The sequence below is a fragment of the Phoxinus phoxinus genome (genome assembly GCF_949152265.1).
Source record: "Phoxinus phoxinus genome assembly, chromosome: 2".
NCBI classification, from domain to species: domain Eukaryota; kingdom Metazoa; phylum Chordata; class Actinopteri; order Cypriniformes; family Leuciscidae; genus Phoxinus; species Phoxinus phoxinus.
This window is the reverse complement of record NC_136877.1, coordinates 44,837,045-44,855,818: the sequence shown is the minus strand read 5'-3', so window position 1 is coordinate 44,855,818 and position 18,774 is coordinate 44,837,045. Positions and strand designations below refer to the sequence as shown.

At 36.0% G+C, this 18,774-nt stretch overlaps 1 protein-coding gene across 2 annotated transcripts in view; it reads right to left on the bottom strand.

The window, feature by feature from the left end:
* Positions 1-18,774, bottom strand: part of eml3 (EMAP like 3) — a 45,783-nt gene that overhangs the window by 26,368 nt on the left and 641 nt on the right. For both annotated transcript variants that reach the window (XM_079637069.1, XM_079637070.1), the window contains exon 2: positions 124-300. In XM_079637069.1, the coding sequence (XP_079493195.1) occupies positions 124-300 (177 nt within the window). The remainder of the gene's footprint in view (positions 1-123; positions 301-18,774) is intronic.

Below are 18,774 nucleotides of genomic sequence, written 5' to 3'. Positions count from 1 at the left end.
CCTCTATACAACAATAACTTTAATTTAGAGAAAAAAACAATGCAAGCAAATCTGTAGCAATACATTTAAAACCTGTAGCGAATCTTTACAGTAGCACATTGAAATCATTAACAAACCTCTTACCAGCAATCAGCTGCTGCTTAAGCAGGGGTATCTGTTGATCATGGAGGCGGAGCTTGCGTAAGGCGTCGGCCAATGAGGACTTCAGTAGCGTTATTTCATCTTCCTGTGTTTGGAGGCGCACCTCCATTAAAGACAGCCTGTCCGGACACCCTGTGCTGCTTTCTGCCGACACATCATCTAGATGAAAACAACAAAGCATAAATGTCAAGATCTCACAAAGAACACATCTGGGACAAATGTCACCAAAAAAAATAAAAAAAGTAAAAATTATTTTTCTTAAATAAAAATAAAATAAAAAACATATTCATATACCATATATGTATATGAATATACATATATATTCCATATAACATATACCATAATTTCATATAATTACTTAAATACTTCACGATTTGAATAAAATATTATTTATTTGCATTAAAGTAATGAGATGCAAAGAATCGTATTGGTCCTAATAGGATACATTTTCTTAATGCAAAATTAAATAAGTGTATGAGGTTTAGGATATATATAAACTTTTTATAACCTAAATAATAGCCTCTAAATCCCCAAAAAACACACATAAAAAACAGAATACAGCTTCTTAATGTCTTAAATCCTGGAATGTAACAGAAGATGCATGAGAGTCATTAAGAGTCTTAAGTGCCACTGTTAATGCCTAAGTGTTCAGCGCTCTAGGCCTCAACACACTGAATAAATAGAACGTGTTTGTAGTATTTAAGCCGGGATACATCTCTGTTCTCTGTTACAATAGGCCACATGAATACAAACAGGTTAACAGGTTCCTCCACTTACTACACATCATAAAAGCAGAAACATTAAAACCTCAAATACATTTTTTTACTCAATGGTTTCAGTGTGGAGTCATGTCTAATAGCTTTGAGGTCATCTGCCATTTGGGTGTAACATACAGCGTTGACATGTTTTTTTTGGCGGAGCTTGTCTTATGGCAGAAAGTGACAGTTCTGCAGTAGCACTCTATGAAAGCCACTGAATAAAAGTATAAAAAAAGGTCATTTTGAGTTTATATCTAACAATTTTGTGGGGGAAAAAATTTGAATTGTGAAATTTAAACTCGATATCCAGCCATTTTCCCCTCAGAATTGTGATATAAACTCAAAATGACCTTTTTTATACTTTTATTCAGTGGCTGTCAACAAATACACAATTGTTAGATAAAAATGTTATCGTTTAAATGTTATCTATGAAAATTGTTATAGGTTTAAATATCATTATATGCTGTAACTGTATGTTATGCAGATCTATTGTTTACTTGAAATTCATGCTTTAATGGTAGGGTAATCGTCACAGATTTCTTCAGTTCATTCTTTACATTTAATGGTTTGCAACCATAACCGTCTGCGCTTTTGCTTCAAACTGGCCATCTTCGATTACAGTATTCTGTAAAAATAAAGATCATCTTTTTTGCATCTCGATTATGACATCCAAAAGCTCAAGAGCTTTTTTTTCCCCCTCTCAATCCGTGAATCTTGCCCGTTTTCCTACACTTGTTACCACTGCACTGTTTTTCTGCCATCACAATGTACTCACAACTGCAGTGAAGTAACTGACTGGTCTGACTGGAATTTGGTCTGCTCCCAAATGATCTATGTCATGTTGACAAAATAATCTTTTGGCAAGTAAATCCACCACCAGGATGATAAATTGCTCATTCCACCTATTTTACTAGTCCAAATTCATCCACAAACAGTCTTGTTAACAGTGTCTTTTTTCAAATAATAAATAGTGTAAATAATGTCTCCAGCTATTTTTGTACATTACTTTTGTACATTGATTTTCCAATTCGATTCGATTACGATTATTGAAGTCCCGATTCGATTACAGTCGTTTTTCGATTATTAACGATTCTCGATTAGCGATTATTGATTTTCCATTTCACAACAGTAAATTCACTACAGTAAAAATCACAACAATAACAAATTATAACAAACTTCAACATATTCTGAATCTTTATTAACATAAAATACGGATGTCCACGCATCACATGTTACAGCTATCCTACCCGCTTTCTTCAGTGATTCCATGACTTCGGTTTTGGTCTTGTTGTAGAGTGTGGGGATCGCTGTGTCTGTAAAATATCTCCGAGATGGGACGTTGTACCTCGGCTCCAAAGTGTGCAACATAGCGCGAAAGCCCTGGTTCTCGACGACTGGACGCAAATCCTTGGCAATAAAAGTTACGATTGATTGTGTAATGCGCTTTGCCCTTTCCGAGCCAGGTGGAAGCTTTGACAATATTGTTTCCACGCTTCAGAGTTCCGTCTTTTGCGTTCCGTCAATATTACGTTATTATCGATTTTCAAAAAAACAAACAAACAAAAAAAAAAATTTTTTTTTTTTTTTTTTTTAAATCGATTTTTGGCATTTGTGAATCGATTCAGAATCGTCCACATCCGCATCGCGATGCATCTAAGAATCGATTTTTTCCCCCACCCCTAATCAGCAATGGCCATATCAGGGACCACTATTTAAGTGCATAAACAGCAGACTTTTCAATCGTACATGTCAAGAGAAGCCGTTCACATTGGTGTCGTCGTGTATGGCAGATAAACTGCATCAAAGTAAATGCTCTCACAGTCCTGATTTCCACTCCACACCCTGGCCTCACCCCTACACCAGTTTCATTATGCTTTGATCACCTGGAATTATTGACTAATCTATTTCTGTCGCAAGATTTTTCAAGCCTGACGTATTTCCTCTTCAGTGATAACCCTTTATTGACTGAATTACACAGAACTGAACTAAACAGTAGTGAACTACAATTGACCCAGCAATTCTAGACCAAAACAATAGTTTATTCAAAGGTGCTATTCAAATGTTGTGGCATCAATACAATTTAAATCTCATTGGCAGCATCTGTAGCATTCTGTCGAGTACCACAGATAATAATTTCAACTTTCCCTTTAGTCTGTATTTAATCGAGCAAAAATGATGTTTACAGTATAATGCACTTGCAATAGGGGAAAGACATTCTAGAGGTTTTAAGTCACGGCGGTCTTTCCCATCCTATTGTGACATGTATCCGAGTTAAACAGATTTTATTCATGGGGAATTGATTGGATGGTTGTGGTTTGCTATTGGTCGATCTCATGTGAGTGACAGGTTGCCCCGCCCTCATGCCAGTGAACACGTCACCAGAGAAGAGAAGAAATGTCGCTGCAAGAGGAAGGGGAAGTTATTTTGATTAAAGATTATGAGGGCAGATTAGTAAAAAAAAAAAAAATTGTTATAATGAAGTGCACGGATAAATCATTTATAATAAACACTGCAATATTCCATTAAAAAAAAATGTGTCAATTTTGATTTCACTGTGACTTTAAAAGGTAGAAATGAAAAGCTCATACAATATGATTCCACACAATAGACTGTTATTTGAGTGAAATTATCTAAATAAATAAATTGCATTATCAGTTCCTGTGTGTGAATTTCTAAGTACTTTATGGATAGTTAGCCTACATCACATGCCATTCTGTTATACTTTTTGCAAACAAGCAACTAGTTTTGTATCATACTAGTCTTATATAGTTTTATAACATAAAACTTAGCTATGTGTAATGTGTTATTTTAATAAGGTGCAAAGCCTTTTCCCATAGACTTTAACTGTAGGTGCATTTTACTGTTATCATGATTTATTTTTACAAACTGAGGGGAAAATCTCATGATTTTCAGTGAGATTCCAAATCAATAACATTCCTTTGATAATTACACTCTTAAGGGCTTTTCACACTTGAAATAGTTAACCCTGGGCCTGGGTCATTCTCTAACCCCGGGGGTAAACTGAATCCTGGGTTATCTTACTTCATGTTTCACTGTGCTCATAATTTACCCGGGGGTTAACAATAATCCTGAGTATTCATAAGCTGACATTTATTACATTTTACATTCCTAAACCCTGGGTTAACGTTCTTATTTACATATTTGCAGGGTCAGTGTCATTGATTGGACGAAGGCAGCATGTGACCTTTTTACATAAAAGCTTTAGCATTGCACATCCTGTATTGCCGACTGTACTATCGAGTTTATAATGGATACTTCGGACTATAAATGTAAGTGTTAGGCTAGTGAATGAAACGGTCTCTTCTTCACTCAAATTGTCACGTTTTTTGTTAGCAGTTGACATATTTCTTCTCAAACACTGAATTTACCGCTTATATACAATGTGCAGTGTTTCCGTGACTGTACAAAGCATGCAAATATGTACATTATTGGTTGTCTGTTGCTAAGCGTTTAGCTTTAACATTCTAACACCGCATCGTTTCACACTATACAAGTCTGGCACCGCAAAAGCAATGCTAACCCTGCTTCTAAATTACAAGTATAAAATGTCCCTTTATCCGGGATTTAAAGTGGTGTTTAGAACGACGATAACCCGGGGGTTAAGCACAGTGTGAAAATAACTTTTGAAGAAAAGATTCTATATAGAACCTTCAAGGTAGGGCTGTAAACGATTAATCGCGATTAATCGAATCCAAAATAAAAGTTTGTGTTTACATAATATATGTGTGTATTGTGTATAATTATTTTGTATATATAAATACAAACACATGCATGTATATATTTAAGAACTGTTTTTTATTTATATATAAAATAGTTATATTTATATATAATATAAATCATATAAAAATATATATACAGTATATAAATGCAAATATTTCTCAAATATATACATGCATGTATGTGTATTTATATATACAAAATTATACACAATACACACACATATATTATGTAAACACAAACTTTTATTTTGGATTCGATTAATCGCGATTAATCGTTTACAGCCCTACCTTGAAGGGTTCTATCAGTAGCTTCATATATCAAAAAAATGGGATCATTATACGGATTTAGTTTAAAAACATGTTTTATTATGAAACAGCTCAAAAACACACTTTAACAATAGAAAAAAATCTGAAGTTAAGGTTCTTCAAAAGTAAAAGAATGCAAGTGTTCTGTATAGAACTTCATTGAACCTTTTTTTCTAAGAGTGTAAATTATAGTCTGACATGTAATAAACTAGGTTTCACTCAAAAAAATGTATGTAGCTCTTACAAAGCAAGACAAGACAAGCTGCTGCAAATGATCGACTCAAGTTCTTTCAAATACAACAGGAAGTGCGCACAACCAAAGGTCCAGACTTCCTGAACGTGAGGCGTTTTGTGGTCTTTCAGACAGGGACAAACAAAATGAAGCCAAAAGTCACACGCATTACTTTAACTTTTTCTCTCTCTCACACACACACAGAGACTCATAAACAGAGCTATTCAATGCCTCTGGACAAGAACCATGAGTCCTCTGCTCTCTTCCCACAATGGGTTCATTGAAGATGTAGGGCACTCTCATCTAGCTAACATGTTTTTCAGTTTCACAAGACCAACCAGCGTCCAAAACCACAAACACGCCAAACAGATTCAACCAGGGCCAAAGTGCTACGAGTGCACAGCTGCCACAAATATGGACTAACAGTGAATCTACTAAAAGAGCCTGAGATTCATGAAGTGCAACGAATGCTACAAATCGTGCAATAGCCCTGTTTGCATTAAATAACTTTTATTTATGACTGCATATGGTGACGAGTCTGTTATGTGGATAGCAGAAGAACCCAAACGCAGACAGCTTGCAGAACACACAAGGTTTATTGGTGACAAAAACGGGGAAAACAAAACCCACGAGGGGGCAAAACATAGACTGGACAAGGGTGACTAAACTTGACTAGGACTATACAGATTACAAGTCAACAAACAAACAGCAAATACAGAAACAGAACTTTCACTAGACAATAAGCTTGACAGAATACTCACTAGGTTTCACAACGTCAAATAATGAACCGGCACAGGACAGCAAACACATGGGAATAATATAGGGAACACTAATGACGAAGACAGGTGAAACTGACTAGACAATTATCACAAGACGAGGATAACAAGGGGGGTGGGGTTACGTAACGAGACAACACAAGCACATGGCCCAAACAGGCCATGTGCTTGCACACAAAACATGGGTCTGTCATGATCCTGCCTCAAGACTAGAGAAAATCAAGGACACGAGGGCAGAATCATGACAGAGTCACAGTTATGGACAAAACTATAACTATTTTTCCCCCTATAAAGGGATAGTTCTCACACACACACACACACACACACACACACACACACACACACACACACACACACACAAACACAAACACACACACACACACACACACACACACACACACACACACACACACACACACACACACACACACACACACACACACACACACACACACTAGAAGGTTATACTTCTAGATGGTTATACTTTACTAAAGGGTTAACAAAGGGAGTTATACTAAACTATAAATGCTTGCCAACTACAGGGCAGCATGGACCATTTAGTCTGACGTTTCAACACGTTTTACACAGTGAACACACAAAAATGTAATATAGGATGTGGCAATAGATCTACAGTATATATACAGTACATCAAAGTCAACCTCTGGCTGAACTCCATGTGGTCCAACAGTGTCTTAACAGACTGAAGGCAAGCAGATACATGCGCAAGAAAGATGCAAATCACTTTTAAGATCTTAAACTGCAGGGATAATTGTAATGCAGATCTGCCAAGATGTCAAAACTTGTCATTCCATGCTGATATCAAATCAGTTTTTATACACGGAGTATTTACTTTAATTACAGACCTAAGATATAGAAAGGTTTATGAGTGAGCTATAGCATTAGTATAGTATATATAGTATACTAGTATTTTTTTTAACACAAGTACAAGAATTATCAAATTTAAACATCCCATACAATTTTCCTAAACGCAATAAAAAAGAAATGCCGCAACTAGTACAAACAGGTCAAAGTTTCCAACATTAAGACCACCTATGTTCTCTCTGTGGTAGATTCAATGCAGTCACAAAACAAAAGGTCCGAGTTGCCAAGTACGTTCTGTGTCAGTACAGCGAACTGTAGTGTAACGCAATACGACCCGACTGGTTTGGGCCGTAATCAAAAAGAAAGGAACAAAGCAGTGCTCTATTTTTGCATGGTAAAGTTTTCATTTTAGCTGTGTGTGGGGATTATACAGATTCAACTGAGATGCCCAACATATACAGATCCAAAGTATAACTCACCATACTGTCTAAACACCTGTTTGAATGAGAACTTACAAATGGCTTATAATGAGAGACAGATGTATCAAGAATCCAATCTTTCCACATTAACTTAATCCATTCACCCGTTTAATCTGTGAAGTTCCCACATTCTGAGTGGTGAAAATCTTCATAACTACTTCTACAAGAACAGATGGGATGTTGATATGATGTTTCTAATATGTTCAGAGTGGTTGCAAAGCATGTCAGTGCAGTTGCTAAGGTCTTTTTGGGTGGTTAAGTGGTTACTTACTGGCCCAATTCAGAAAAGCCCACCCCAAGTGTCTATGATATTGTAGTAATAAGATATTACTGAAGTCCCTCCAAGTCAGTCTATGTGATTTCTTGCACATTTTATGAAAAATTAAGTTGAAAGCTCAGTAACAGAAAAAAAAGCTGTCCAATTTGAAGTATCATATATCTCCACAGAACAAACAGTGCAAGTTCAGCCCAAGTTTAATACCTGGGGTTTGGTCAAATCACTAACCTTAAGTATGAGCAATACTCATGAATGCTTTAGCATACAGCAGTAATAAATCCAGTTCGCAAACCTAAAAAGCTTAGATATGACAATAATTTCTGAATTTTTTCTCAACAAAAGGATCAGGACTCACGCTGGAATTTATACGGAAATACAGATGCCATCGTTCCTGTTCGTATCATTGTGTATCAAGTGCCGAGGAAGCCTCCGGATCTGAAATTCAGATACAGTAAGGCGTCTGTTTCTGACATGCGCTGTAAGTGGTAGACCAATCACAACAATCAAACTGGGCCTTTTGGCCAATCAGAGCAGAGTAAACTCTCGGAAAGGAGGGGTTTAAAGAGACTGGATCCTTGATTAATTAAAGGGGACCTATTATGCCCCTTTTCACAAGATGTAATATAAGTCTCTGATGTCCCCAGAGTGTGTATGTGAAGTTTTAGCTCAAAATACCCCACAGATAATTTTTCACAGCATGTTTAAATCGTCACTTTTTGGGGCTCAGAAAACCGCACCGTTTTAGTGTGTCTCCTTTAAATGCTAATGAGCTGCTGGTCCACGGCACAGGGGGCGGAGCCTAACCAGCTCGCGCTCAGTGAACAATCTCAACTCACGGAAATATGATAATATCAAAACAGAAACTCACATTAACGGTGTTCATTTCGACTCGGACAATAATGCCTAGGGTCAGAGAATATATGCTGTATGGAGTTGGAACAGGTATAGTTTAGTTTAATTATGGTTATAACCTATGTGTCATTGATTAATAAATAATGAATAAAAATGGCGGATTGCTCGAAGTGTTGGGCCGGGAGTCGATGTCCTTATTTGGCAGTTCCGCTGCAAATACTGTGACGTTATTGTTCAAAAAACGTAATAGAGAATAGAAAAATCAGAACAGGTTGCAAAATATGACCAAAACTGAATATAAAGATATCAACGAAGCACCTGAAGAGACTAATTTCAACCTTTCTGTACTTCTAAACACTAAACACAAATATACAACAAAATGCATAAGGGCTAAAAAAGTGGATTTAGCATGATATGTCCCCTTTAAGAGAAAATGAATGTGGTTTTTGACCTTGAATACATATAAACCTATTATATAGGTTATAACCTATTATATAGGTTATTATGGTTAACCTAAACCATATTAAATTAGAAGAAACCTTCAAAATAGCATAATAGGGGCACTTTAAAATGCTACACGACTATCCAAATGTAGCCCTAAATACCTTGCTGCTATTATGGTCAAGAAGCACTAATAAAATAAATTACAAGGTTTTTTGTTGTTGTTGCACCTATTAAAAAATCAAGCCAGCCAGAACACAGAAATGCAGAAAATGCCAGTGGGCTGGTAACAGTGTAACTTACAAGGCGGCGATTATGTGGCACAGACTGTCTGCCATCCGAGAAAAGAGTGGGCGAGTATGGCAGAGATAGCAACAAGAAGTAAAAAAGGCTTAAATTGGCATCCATGAATTTAGAGTACCGTCGTTTTAGAAACCAGAAGCATGAGGACAATGATCACTTCCTCGCGCTTCTGGTACTAAAACTGCAGCAGTCTATAAGCTAAAAGTGACAGGATTTTAACGTGCTGGCCAAGTTTGGTCATGTGCAGCCTGCCAGCAAAAACAAAAAAAATCTAATTTTTTGCATATCCAGATTTTGTCCAGATGGGTTTTTGAAAGTCAGGACAGCAAAAAAACATGAAATCGGATTTCTCTAATCGGATATAAACTACATATGGAGGTGGTTTGAAATGCGTTTCCAATGAGATTTTTACAGATGCGTCAAAGATTTCGGCATTTTCCTGAGCGATGGAGGAGTTCTGCACCGCGACTCGACACATGGCGCTTATTTAGAGAGTGAGATGATGCACCTCCATTTTTCCTGCATCCGTTTTGAAAGCCTCGGCACATACGTGGGTACGCCTACTACGCCTACATGGATATCATTACCAAATCAACCCATGGAGATAGGCTGGTTATGTCTGGACACACACATCTTATTTGCTCACTTGCAATTAATAGTGCGGACAGTCATAACTAAACATAGCCTTTCATTAACACCAAGCCAGTTTCTATCCGAGAGTTTCATATGGTCTGTCGGTTGTGTGCCGAGCCACATCTATCTGGCCAATGTGAGCAGGCCAACTGCACTCCTGTGCACATGAGGAACCAATTAGTGGTTTATGTTCATCTGAGGGGTTTTTTCTTTTCTTTTTTTTTCGTTCAGTAGTTTTTGCTTTCTCTCATGAAACATTGCAAATGAGCCTTAAAGGTGAGGAAGGAACTCTCACTTGCAAGTTTTATCATTAACTAAAACTATTAAAAATGGTTTCGGTAATTGATATAAAGCTGAAATAAAAATATATAAATATTAAATAAAAATTAAAAATGTTGCTTTTGGCAGGTATTCAATAATTTTAAGTTGAATTTAAAAAAATGTTTTAAGTTCAATTAAAATTGCTAAATGAAAAGCTAAATATAGAGTTATTTTCAAAAAAAAAATACTAAAACTTAAAATATAAAAATAAAACCTTGTCTCTGCAATTCTATTTATTTTTGTAGTGTAGTTAGTTTTCTTTCTTTTAGAAACGTATGGTTTTATTGTTTAGTTAATAGAAATATATATTTTTTTTTCACATGTATTTTTCCCCCTGGCAGTTTCTGTTTGTTAAAACCTTGACACTAGCACAATGCAAACCCTTAATATTCATAATAACTGTTTGTGAGAGACATCAGTCTCTACATCCTGTATCTCAGCAGAAAATCTTCAGATAGGTGGAGCCTGAGACATTGAAATGAGCCCAGTGAGATTTGCAAGGCCAGAGGAAGCATCCAGTCTGTAAATGTTTATGAACAAAGAGGACTTATTTTGCCGGAAACATTGGGAACATTAAGCACATTTAGAGTCACATTGATATAAGAAAGAAAATGACAGAGGAAAAGAACCACAGAGATGCAGGCACAAAATCAGATTTGTATATTCAAGAAAGAGAAACCAATCTGGATTTTGGCCTGCATGGTTTCTTTGAACGTCGAAGCCAACCCATGTCCCAAATTACATTCCCTTATTCCCCTTCCGTTTCCCTAAATGCTCTGCTCTCCCATTCTCGTTAATGCAAACCATATGCAAAAATGTGTTTATCGAGCTATCAAGTTAGTCTAAACAACTAAAAAAAAGTGTTGTTTGCACAAATTAAACATCATATAAACATATCTCATGCTACGGGGCTGTTGATTTTACCAGTAAAATAGTTGAGCAACTTAAAAGCTACATGACATTTCTTACTAGAAAGTTAATAACGGCGCCGTTCTTGAAGCAGATAAACTTAAAGTTTTGCCATTAGTAGACGCTGCCGAACACTGTTGAGAGACGCACAGACTCAGGTAATTCACACAATCTCTAATCTCTCTCTCTATTAATAACATTAATAATTATTCTGCTATCAATGGCTCAAACTTCTGTTACTAGCTCTAAAACTACGTGTTAGGAATTAGCAACAGAGCCATGGGATGAGATGTGTAAGAAATTAGTCATACAAACAAGACGTTTTAAGGACAAAAACCTGACAAATGTCTTGAAATACAACATCTGAACAAGGTATTGAGGTGAGGTAACCATTAAGCGGAATAATTGATACATGAATTATTAGAAAATAATATTTCGCACCATGGCAGCATTACCACCTCAGGTTTGCATTATTTTTTAATAATTCAACAACCCAGAGTAAATTATTCCTTATCTTATTTCACAACCATTCACTAAATATAGACATTACAACATCAATTTATGGTTAAAAAAAAGCTAAATTCTTCATTCTAATCTGCAAATAGACGTTTTCGACCGACGTAAGGCCCTGATATACTCACGGCGAAGTTATTTTTCCGTTCTTCGCTTAGGGGTAAAAAGAAGTTTGAAATACGCAAACAGCGGTAGGCTATACTGTTAGCGGGCACTAATACCTAATGCTGACCACATTGCTAAGAGTGGCGTTTAGATGAGTATGTAAATATGTGCTGCGTCCTTCCCTTTTCAATAACACAATAAACACAAAAAACAAAAAAAGACAGCACAGCCGTTAAAGCATCCGATCATAGCGATGTGGATATGTTTGACCAGCTCTGCAATTCTGCACTCCAGTCAAGTTTATTTATATAACACTTTATAGAATAGATTGCTTAAAAGCAAGCAGCTTTAAAATATTAAACATGGAAAGAAAACCCAGTGTCACTTTCAATTAGAATTACAACTTAATTTCTAGTATAAAGCAGCAATCCAGTGCGTTTATGTTTTTCCCCACGGACGTCTCACCTCAAGGGACTGAACAGAAGAAATGAACCTGAAAAGATTTTGATGTGAATGAACAAAGGCGGAGCCTCCGCACACACTTCCCTATTACATAATTGCCATGAACCAATGCTAGTTCGAAGGTGTTCACCAGCTGGAGCGAACTGTTCCGGAAAGTTTCCCTTGGCAAGCTGTTTTTAACTCCCGAAATAAACTTAATTTTGGCCTGATTTTGTTCAAAATTACATGACAACACCAGTTCATTCTTCAATTTCAACTGAAGGGGTCTAAAATCTTACGCAAGGCATTTTACAGTACACGTGAAACAGTATGCATTATGAAATGCTACACATGACTTTATTATGTTTGTCACGTTGTCACATGACCTCATTTTGTGCATTTTTAATGTGCAACAAATTTGGATGTGTCCTTTTCTATACTGTTTACAGTCATATCCAATAATGAGCCAAGAAGTAGACATGGTTCATTTGTGGCACTTTGAAAAGAAAGGGCAGGTTAAGTGCATTGCATTGTGGGATACAATATTCAATGTACTGTGCACTGTATAAGTATGCTAGTATGCCATAATGTACAGATTTACTGTACATTCCTGGGCAAAAAAAAAATGGGCCAAGCCCAAAATGGCTAAACTTAGCTTTTAATTGTCTTAACCTCAAATTATTGGTCAGGAAAATTAGCCACATTTAAGCAAATGCACAACTTAAAATTTTTTTTGCAGTCTCAGGAAACCATCAAAGACAGAATTAAGTTTTTGCCAGAATATGGAAAGTTGTGTGTGCAGTGATGAATCACAATGACACACGAGTTGCATGTTGTGATATATAATAATAAATGCATCTCTAGCACAGTGAAGCATGGAGGAAGAGTGTCATTGTGTGGGGAGCTTGTTTTAGCTGCTGGTATTGGGGAGATACTTCACTGTGAAGAGTCATGTACTGCTTTGGAGTACAGGAGAATATTGCAGAATGCCACAAATGAAAAGTTGTTGTAGTAAAGAGGAGTGATCAGATGTCATTTTTCAACAAGACAATGCTCCTGCCCAAATTGCAAATACAACCAAGTGTTGGCTTGAGAACAAGTCGACCAGGCTATTGTTTTGGCCTTGGGCAGAGTCCAGATTTGAAAATTTGCTCTCGGGTGGGTCTTTGCGAACGGTCAATTTGGAGACAATGAACATATGAACCGCTGTGCCGTGCTGCTATGTATCACGCAGTAAAAATTTAAACGTAAACGTAGCCCATGCCTGTACTGTATATTGAAATATCGGAAATGTGTTTAAAGATCACATCACCGTTATTGAAAAAAAAAAAATTATTGTCCAGCCCTAGTCTCACATTAAACTCAAACGAGCTTATGAACTGTTTGAAGCCATTAACATTGAGGGGAAAAACACTGACTCTTCTTCCTGTAAAAAGCTGTCTGCAAGTTGAGGAAGGCTTTCCGTGTTACTTTATCTACAGTTTTTGTGCAATTCATGCTAATTTTCTGACCAGTGATTTGGTATTAAAATGGTTAAGACCGTCAAAAGACCACTACAAATTTTGTCATTTGTGGCTTGGGCCTTTTCATTATTTTTTTTATTTTTTTGCCTAGGAGTGTATATGAGTGTAAAGACTTCTTTAATATGACAATCAGAAGCAGATATCAAGATAATGTGCAAAGGCTAGCTTGTTCATGTTTTACTGAACATTTCTTGATGCAGTTTTCCAGTAAAAAAAAAAGAAGAAAAAAAGAAACAAAAACAAATAACTTGCACTCTGAAAAACAACGCAGCAAGAATTCAAACAGCTCAGAGTAACTGCGATCCTGAAGCAAAATAACATGCAGGATCTGCAAGCCCAAATAAAACAAAGATGTTCAAATAAATGAAACGCTAAAAATAAATTAAACACTCATGAGCGACTGCATTTCGTGGTTTACAAAACCATACGCTCCATGCAAACAAGCCTGTGAATCATTTGGCATCCACCAATGGCAATAACTGATTTTGCAACAATTTTTAGAAAAATATGGCCTTCCACAAAATCTAATATTAATACATCCGTTTTCACTTTGAGCCATGTGGTATTATTATAAATGAAAGTATCATATCATAAGCCCCGTGTGGTACTTCTCCACTTCAGTCCGCCCACCTGTCGCTGCTCTCTTTCCTGTCAGCGTTGCATTACACATCTCATGGCTACGGCAAAACTTCCTGTACGCCACTGTCCGCCCCTGCATCTTCATTCTTACTCACAAACTCAAATTCTCACCTCCCACAGCAAGACAAAGAACAAGACAACGCTTGATACAAAAACCTTCATGGCTTATTTGAAGAAAGCTGGGAGGTTTTGTAGTGTTTCACCAAATAATTTCGTCAGTTACGTTTATTTGACTCTACAGGATAAACAGAAACAAACGAGAGAGATTCGATCCAAACTTTCCATTAGAAATTATTTTCGTCCAAACATTTTCAGATCTGTTTCTGTTCAGTCAAGTGAGTTATGAAAGAAACACTTAAATGTCTCAACCAAAATTTCAGGATTAAACACGCGTTTGCATTTGATATCTTCCAAACTCTGTGCACAACCAATGTAGAGTTTCAAAATGCTTTTGAGATCAAAGTTTGACATCTCCACTCAAGAACTGGAAGACACAAAACTTACACATATATATTAAGGTTTGAAAAAGAGATACATTTTAAACAGATTATGAAAATGTAAAATAATTAAAGTCGGCATGAAAAAGAAGTTGCGATAGTTTTTTCTTCCCAATTGTGGCGTATATCCATGCGAAAAAAAAAAAAATGTAGCGCAGGAGTCGCAGGACTGTCGTTTGATGGTTGTGGTTGGCAATTTCTGTGATGTCATGTGATTGACAGGTTGCCCCGCCCTCATGCCAGTAAACACATCATCTAAGAAGAGATGAGATGTCATTGCAAGAGAGAGGGAAAGTTATTATGATTAAAGATTACGAGGACATATTAATAAAAAATAAATAAAACAATGTGCACGGATAAATCATGTATAATCTATATACTGCAATATTCCACAAAAAAATTTTTTGATTTCATGGTGACTTTTAATAATCTAAATAAATGTTCTTTCTCGTATCTCATCTAAAATGTAAAACCTAAAATCAATGCATTTACAAACTACCTAACAAGAAATGCTTCCACTGTTAACACTTTTAAAACAATTTTTCTGACATGTGGAAAGCAAAACACTTTGAGACGATGTCAACTTGTCAATCACTGCAGTTGCACCAACCAATTATCTGATATTTTGGCAAAAATCTCTTCTGACAAGATCCAGACTTTGAGGCAATAGACACAGAAAGACAAGCTGGGATAAATTAAGCATCTGTGGTAAAAGCATGATGCCAGAGGGCTTCCTCCGCCATGATATTTACTGCTCTCCACTGGCCCAGCATGAACAGACAATAAACAAAACAAAAGCACATGTGGTGTCACTGTTACAGACACCCATTCAATGCGGAAAACCTACACTGCGAGCGATCACAAACTACAACACCCCGATTATGACCAAACCGACAAAGCGGTCTAGACAACAAGCAAGCTATGGCAAGCAGTTTAAACCTTTACAATTTAAAATAGTTTGTATCATGTCTTATGGACTCACTTAACTTTGTGCAATTTGTTTCTGGACCCACACACCAGAAGGGTCACACCTTGGACTTGTTTACTCTTGGTTTTTCAGTGACTAATCTTAAAATTTATGATGCTACTATATTTATGATGTGTTTTTTGACTCTGTGCTGGCTTTTACTCTCCCCAAATCTTATAATTCACTGCGTTTCTCTAGATGTTTTAATCCCTCTACTGCCAGGACATTTACAGATGTGAATATATCTACCCTAACTCTCTCCTCCTGTGTCTATCCTGATGAATTATTGGTTGATATTTTTTAACAGGAACTGCTACCTTGGACTCAATTGCCCTATTGAGGTTACAGAGATCCAATGTGACGAAGAAATTTAAGCCGAAATAATCACATTTGGCCCAACAACTGTGTCTTCTGACATTGTCAGTCAGCTTGGTCCCTCTCTTCTAATGTGCGCAACAGTAGCTATGTTTCCATCCACACGTTTTTATCCGAATTAAGTGATATCGAATGAAAAATGCCTTATGGAAACAGTCAAATTCGATTGAATTTCATGAATATCGACTCAAATGAAATGCGTTCGGTCTCATGATCGGATTTTATCTTGATCGATATACGGCTTATGCGATAAACGCTGTTGGAAACGTTATTTGCCGAATAAATAATGAATTGCATTTTGTCTAGCAAAACTTTTGTGATGGCAAATGTTGTGCGATTCAGTGCGAAAATTAATGGAAACACCTTAAAATGTCTTAAATCAATTAGATATGCCAATTTGATCGCAAAACCGCATGTGACATCATTACGCACAGGTTTTTATTCGCTTTAAAGCCGTTGGATGGAAACACACTTTCACCAGCTTTATTCGCATTAGTTTTTTTACCGAACTTCAGATAATTCGATTGATAAGTGGATGGAAACTTAGCTAGTGTCAAAAACATTGGTGTCATTTTTGATCCCACACTGTGTTTTGATAAGCAGATTAGTGCTGAAGGATCTTCAAACTGTTATTCATGCTTTTATAACATCTAGGTTGGACTATTGTAATTCGCTCTATCTGGGTTTGCCTAAAACAGCCGTGGATCGTTTGCAATTGGTCCAAATGCAGCAGCCAGATTACTGACTGGCACTAAAAAACGTGAGCACAACACACACCTGTGCTTTCTTGTCTTCACTGGGTACCGGTTAAGTTCCATGTTGATTTAAAAATGTAGCTAGCTTTTTGTTTTTAAAGCTTTGCCTGGACTCGCTCCTCACTCAGTATGTTTGTTATCTTCTCTCACCCATTACATTGGTTCTAGATCCCTTTGATAATCCAGTCAGTTATTATTCTCAGTTCCTCGTTCATGTTTTTTTTAAGTTCCTCTTCTTCCGCGTCCATGTTTAAATCTTCTTTGAAGAACTATTTTTATTCTTTATGTTTTATTGAGGGTGTACATTTTTCTTAAAAAAAAAAAAGTGTTTTATATCTGTTTTATATTTCTTGAACAGCACTTCGGTTTCAACATCTGTCGTTTTAAAATGTGCTTTATAAATTGAATTGAATTAATTAATTATGCAAATAATATTAGTTTTTTTAAATACTGGTAAGTAATCCAACAGTGACTGGTATCTTTTTAAATTTGGCTAATAGTTTATTTTAGCATTTATTCCAGTTTTTTCTTGTAGCAATTGAATGGACACTAGTGTATTCCAGTTGTTACTAGAAGCATATTGGATATTACAAGAAAAGTTGTACATTTTGAAGTTGTCATTCTGACTAGTCATTACGTATGACTAGAACAAAACTGTAACTAGTGAGGTGAGAAATGTTACACAAATGTTACACTTTATTTTAAGGTGTCTGTTACATTTAATTACTGAGTAAAAATAATTGGTAACACTTTACAATAAGGTTCATTTATTAAACATTAGTTCATGTATTAACTTACATGAACTAACAATGAGCAATACATTTGTTACAGTATTTATTAATCTTTGTTAATGTTAGTTAATATGAATAAAGCTGTTCATTGTTAGTTCATGTTAGTTCACAGTGTATTAACTCATGTTAACAAGATTTTAATAAAGTATTAATAAATGTTGAAATTAACATTAACAAAGATGAATAAATGCTGTATAAGTGCAGTTCATTATTTGGTAATGTTAACTAATGTAGTGAACCTTATTGTAAAGTGTTACCAAATAATTAACTACATACTTACTATAGGGTTAGGGTTAGGGGTTGGTTTAGGGTTAGTTGCATGTAATTATACATAATTTACTGTTATTACTACAGCAACTACATGTAACATGTAACAAGGACACTGTAAAATAAAGTGTTACTGAAATGTTACAAGCAAGTACTGAGATGGATATCAGGGTGTCATAAAGAGGTACTACTAGTATCTAATAAATAAGTTCTAGTGAAACTGGAATAGGTACCAGCAGCAAGTCGAATAGTTGTCGCTATTTGGTAAGTGACTATAATAAACACTAGTATGTAATGAAAAACTACTAGTGGCTAATTGAAAAGATACTAGTCTCTACTGAGAAAAAGAACAAGTATTTAATAAATAAGGGATGGTAGCTAATGAAGAGTTAAATAGTTTTGGATTAGCCAATCATAAAAATGACACTATTCAGTGTTAACAATTGACTGTAAAAAAAAGGCTTGCCATAGAGTGTCAGAAACATTGAAAGTTGGGAAGGAGACAGATTGATGAGATAACCATGAAGGCCAACAGAGGAAGCGAGACTTGGCTCGAGTTTGTTTGACAAAAATGACGCAATGAACTGCAGCCATTGTTGTTGTGTCAGTGTCATTTAAGACTGAATGGCATTCAAACTAAAACATGCTTATAGAAAAATGTATTTTGAATTCATTTGATATCCCATAGTACACAAATGGCTGCACAATCTCTTCCCAGAACTCACATAAAAACTTCTGAGTGAATTTCCAGAAATTAACTATGGTAGCCTAAACAATAGCCTAGACTACAAAAAAACAAAAAAAAACAGTTTCTACTGCTAGTGTTACTTAAAAAGAATAATAAATGAATATGGGACCCTCAGTGTTAGACGTTATCATAATTTCTCTTAAATCTTAAATCTAAGTTTTAT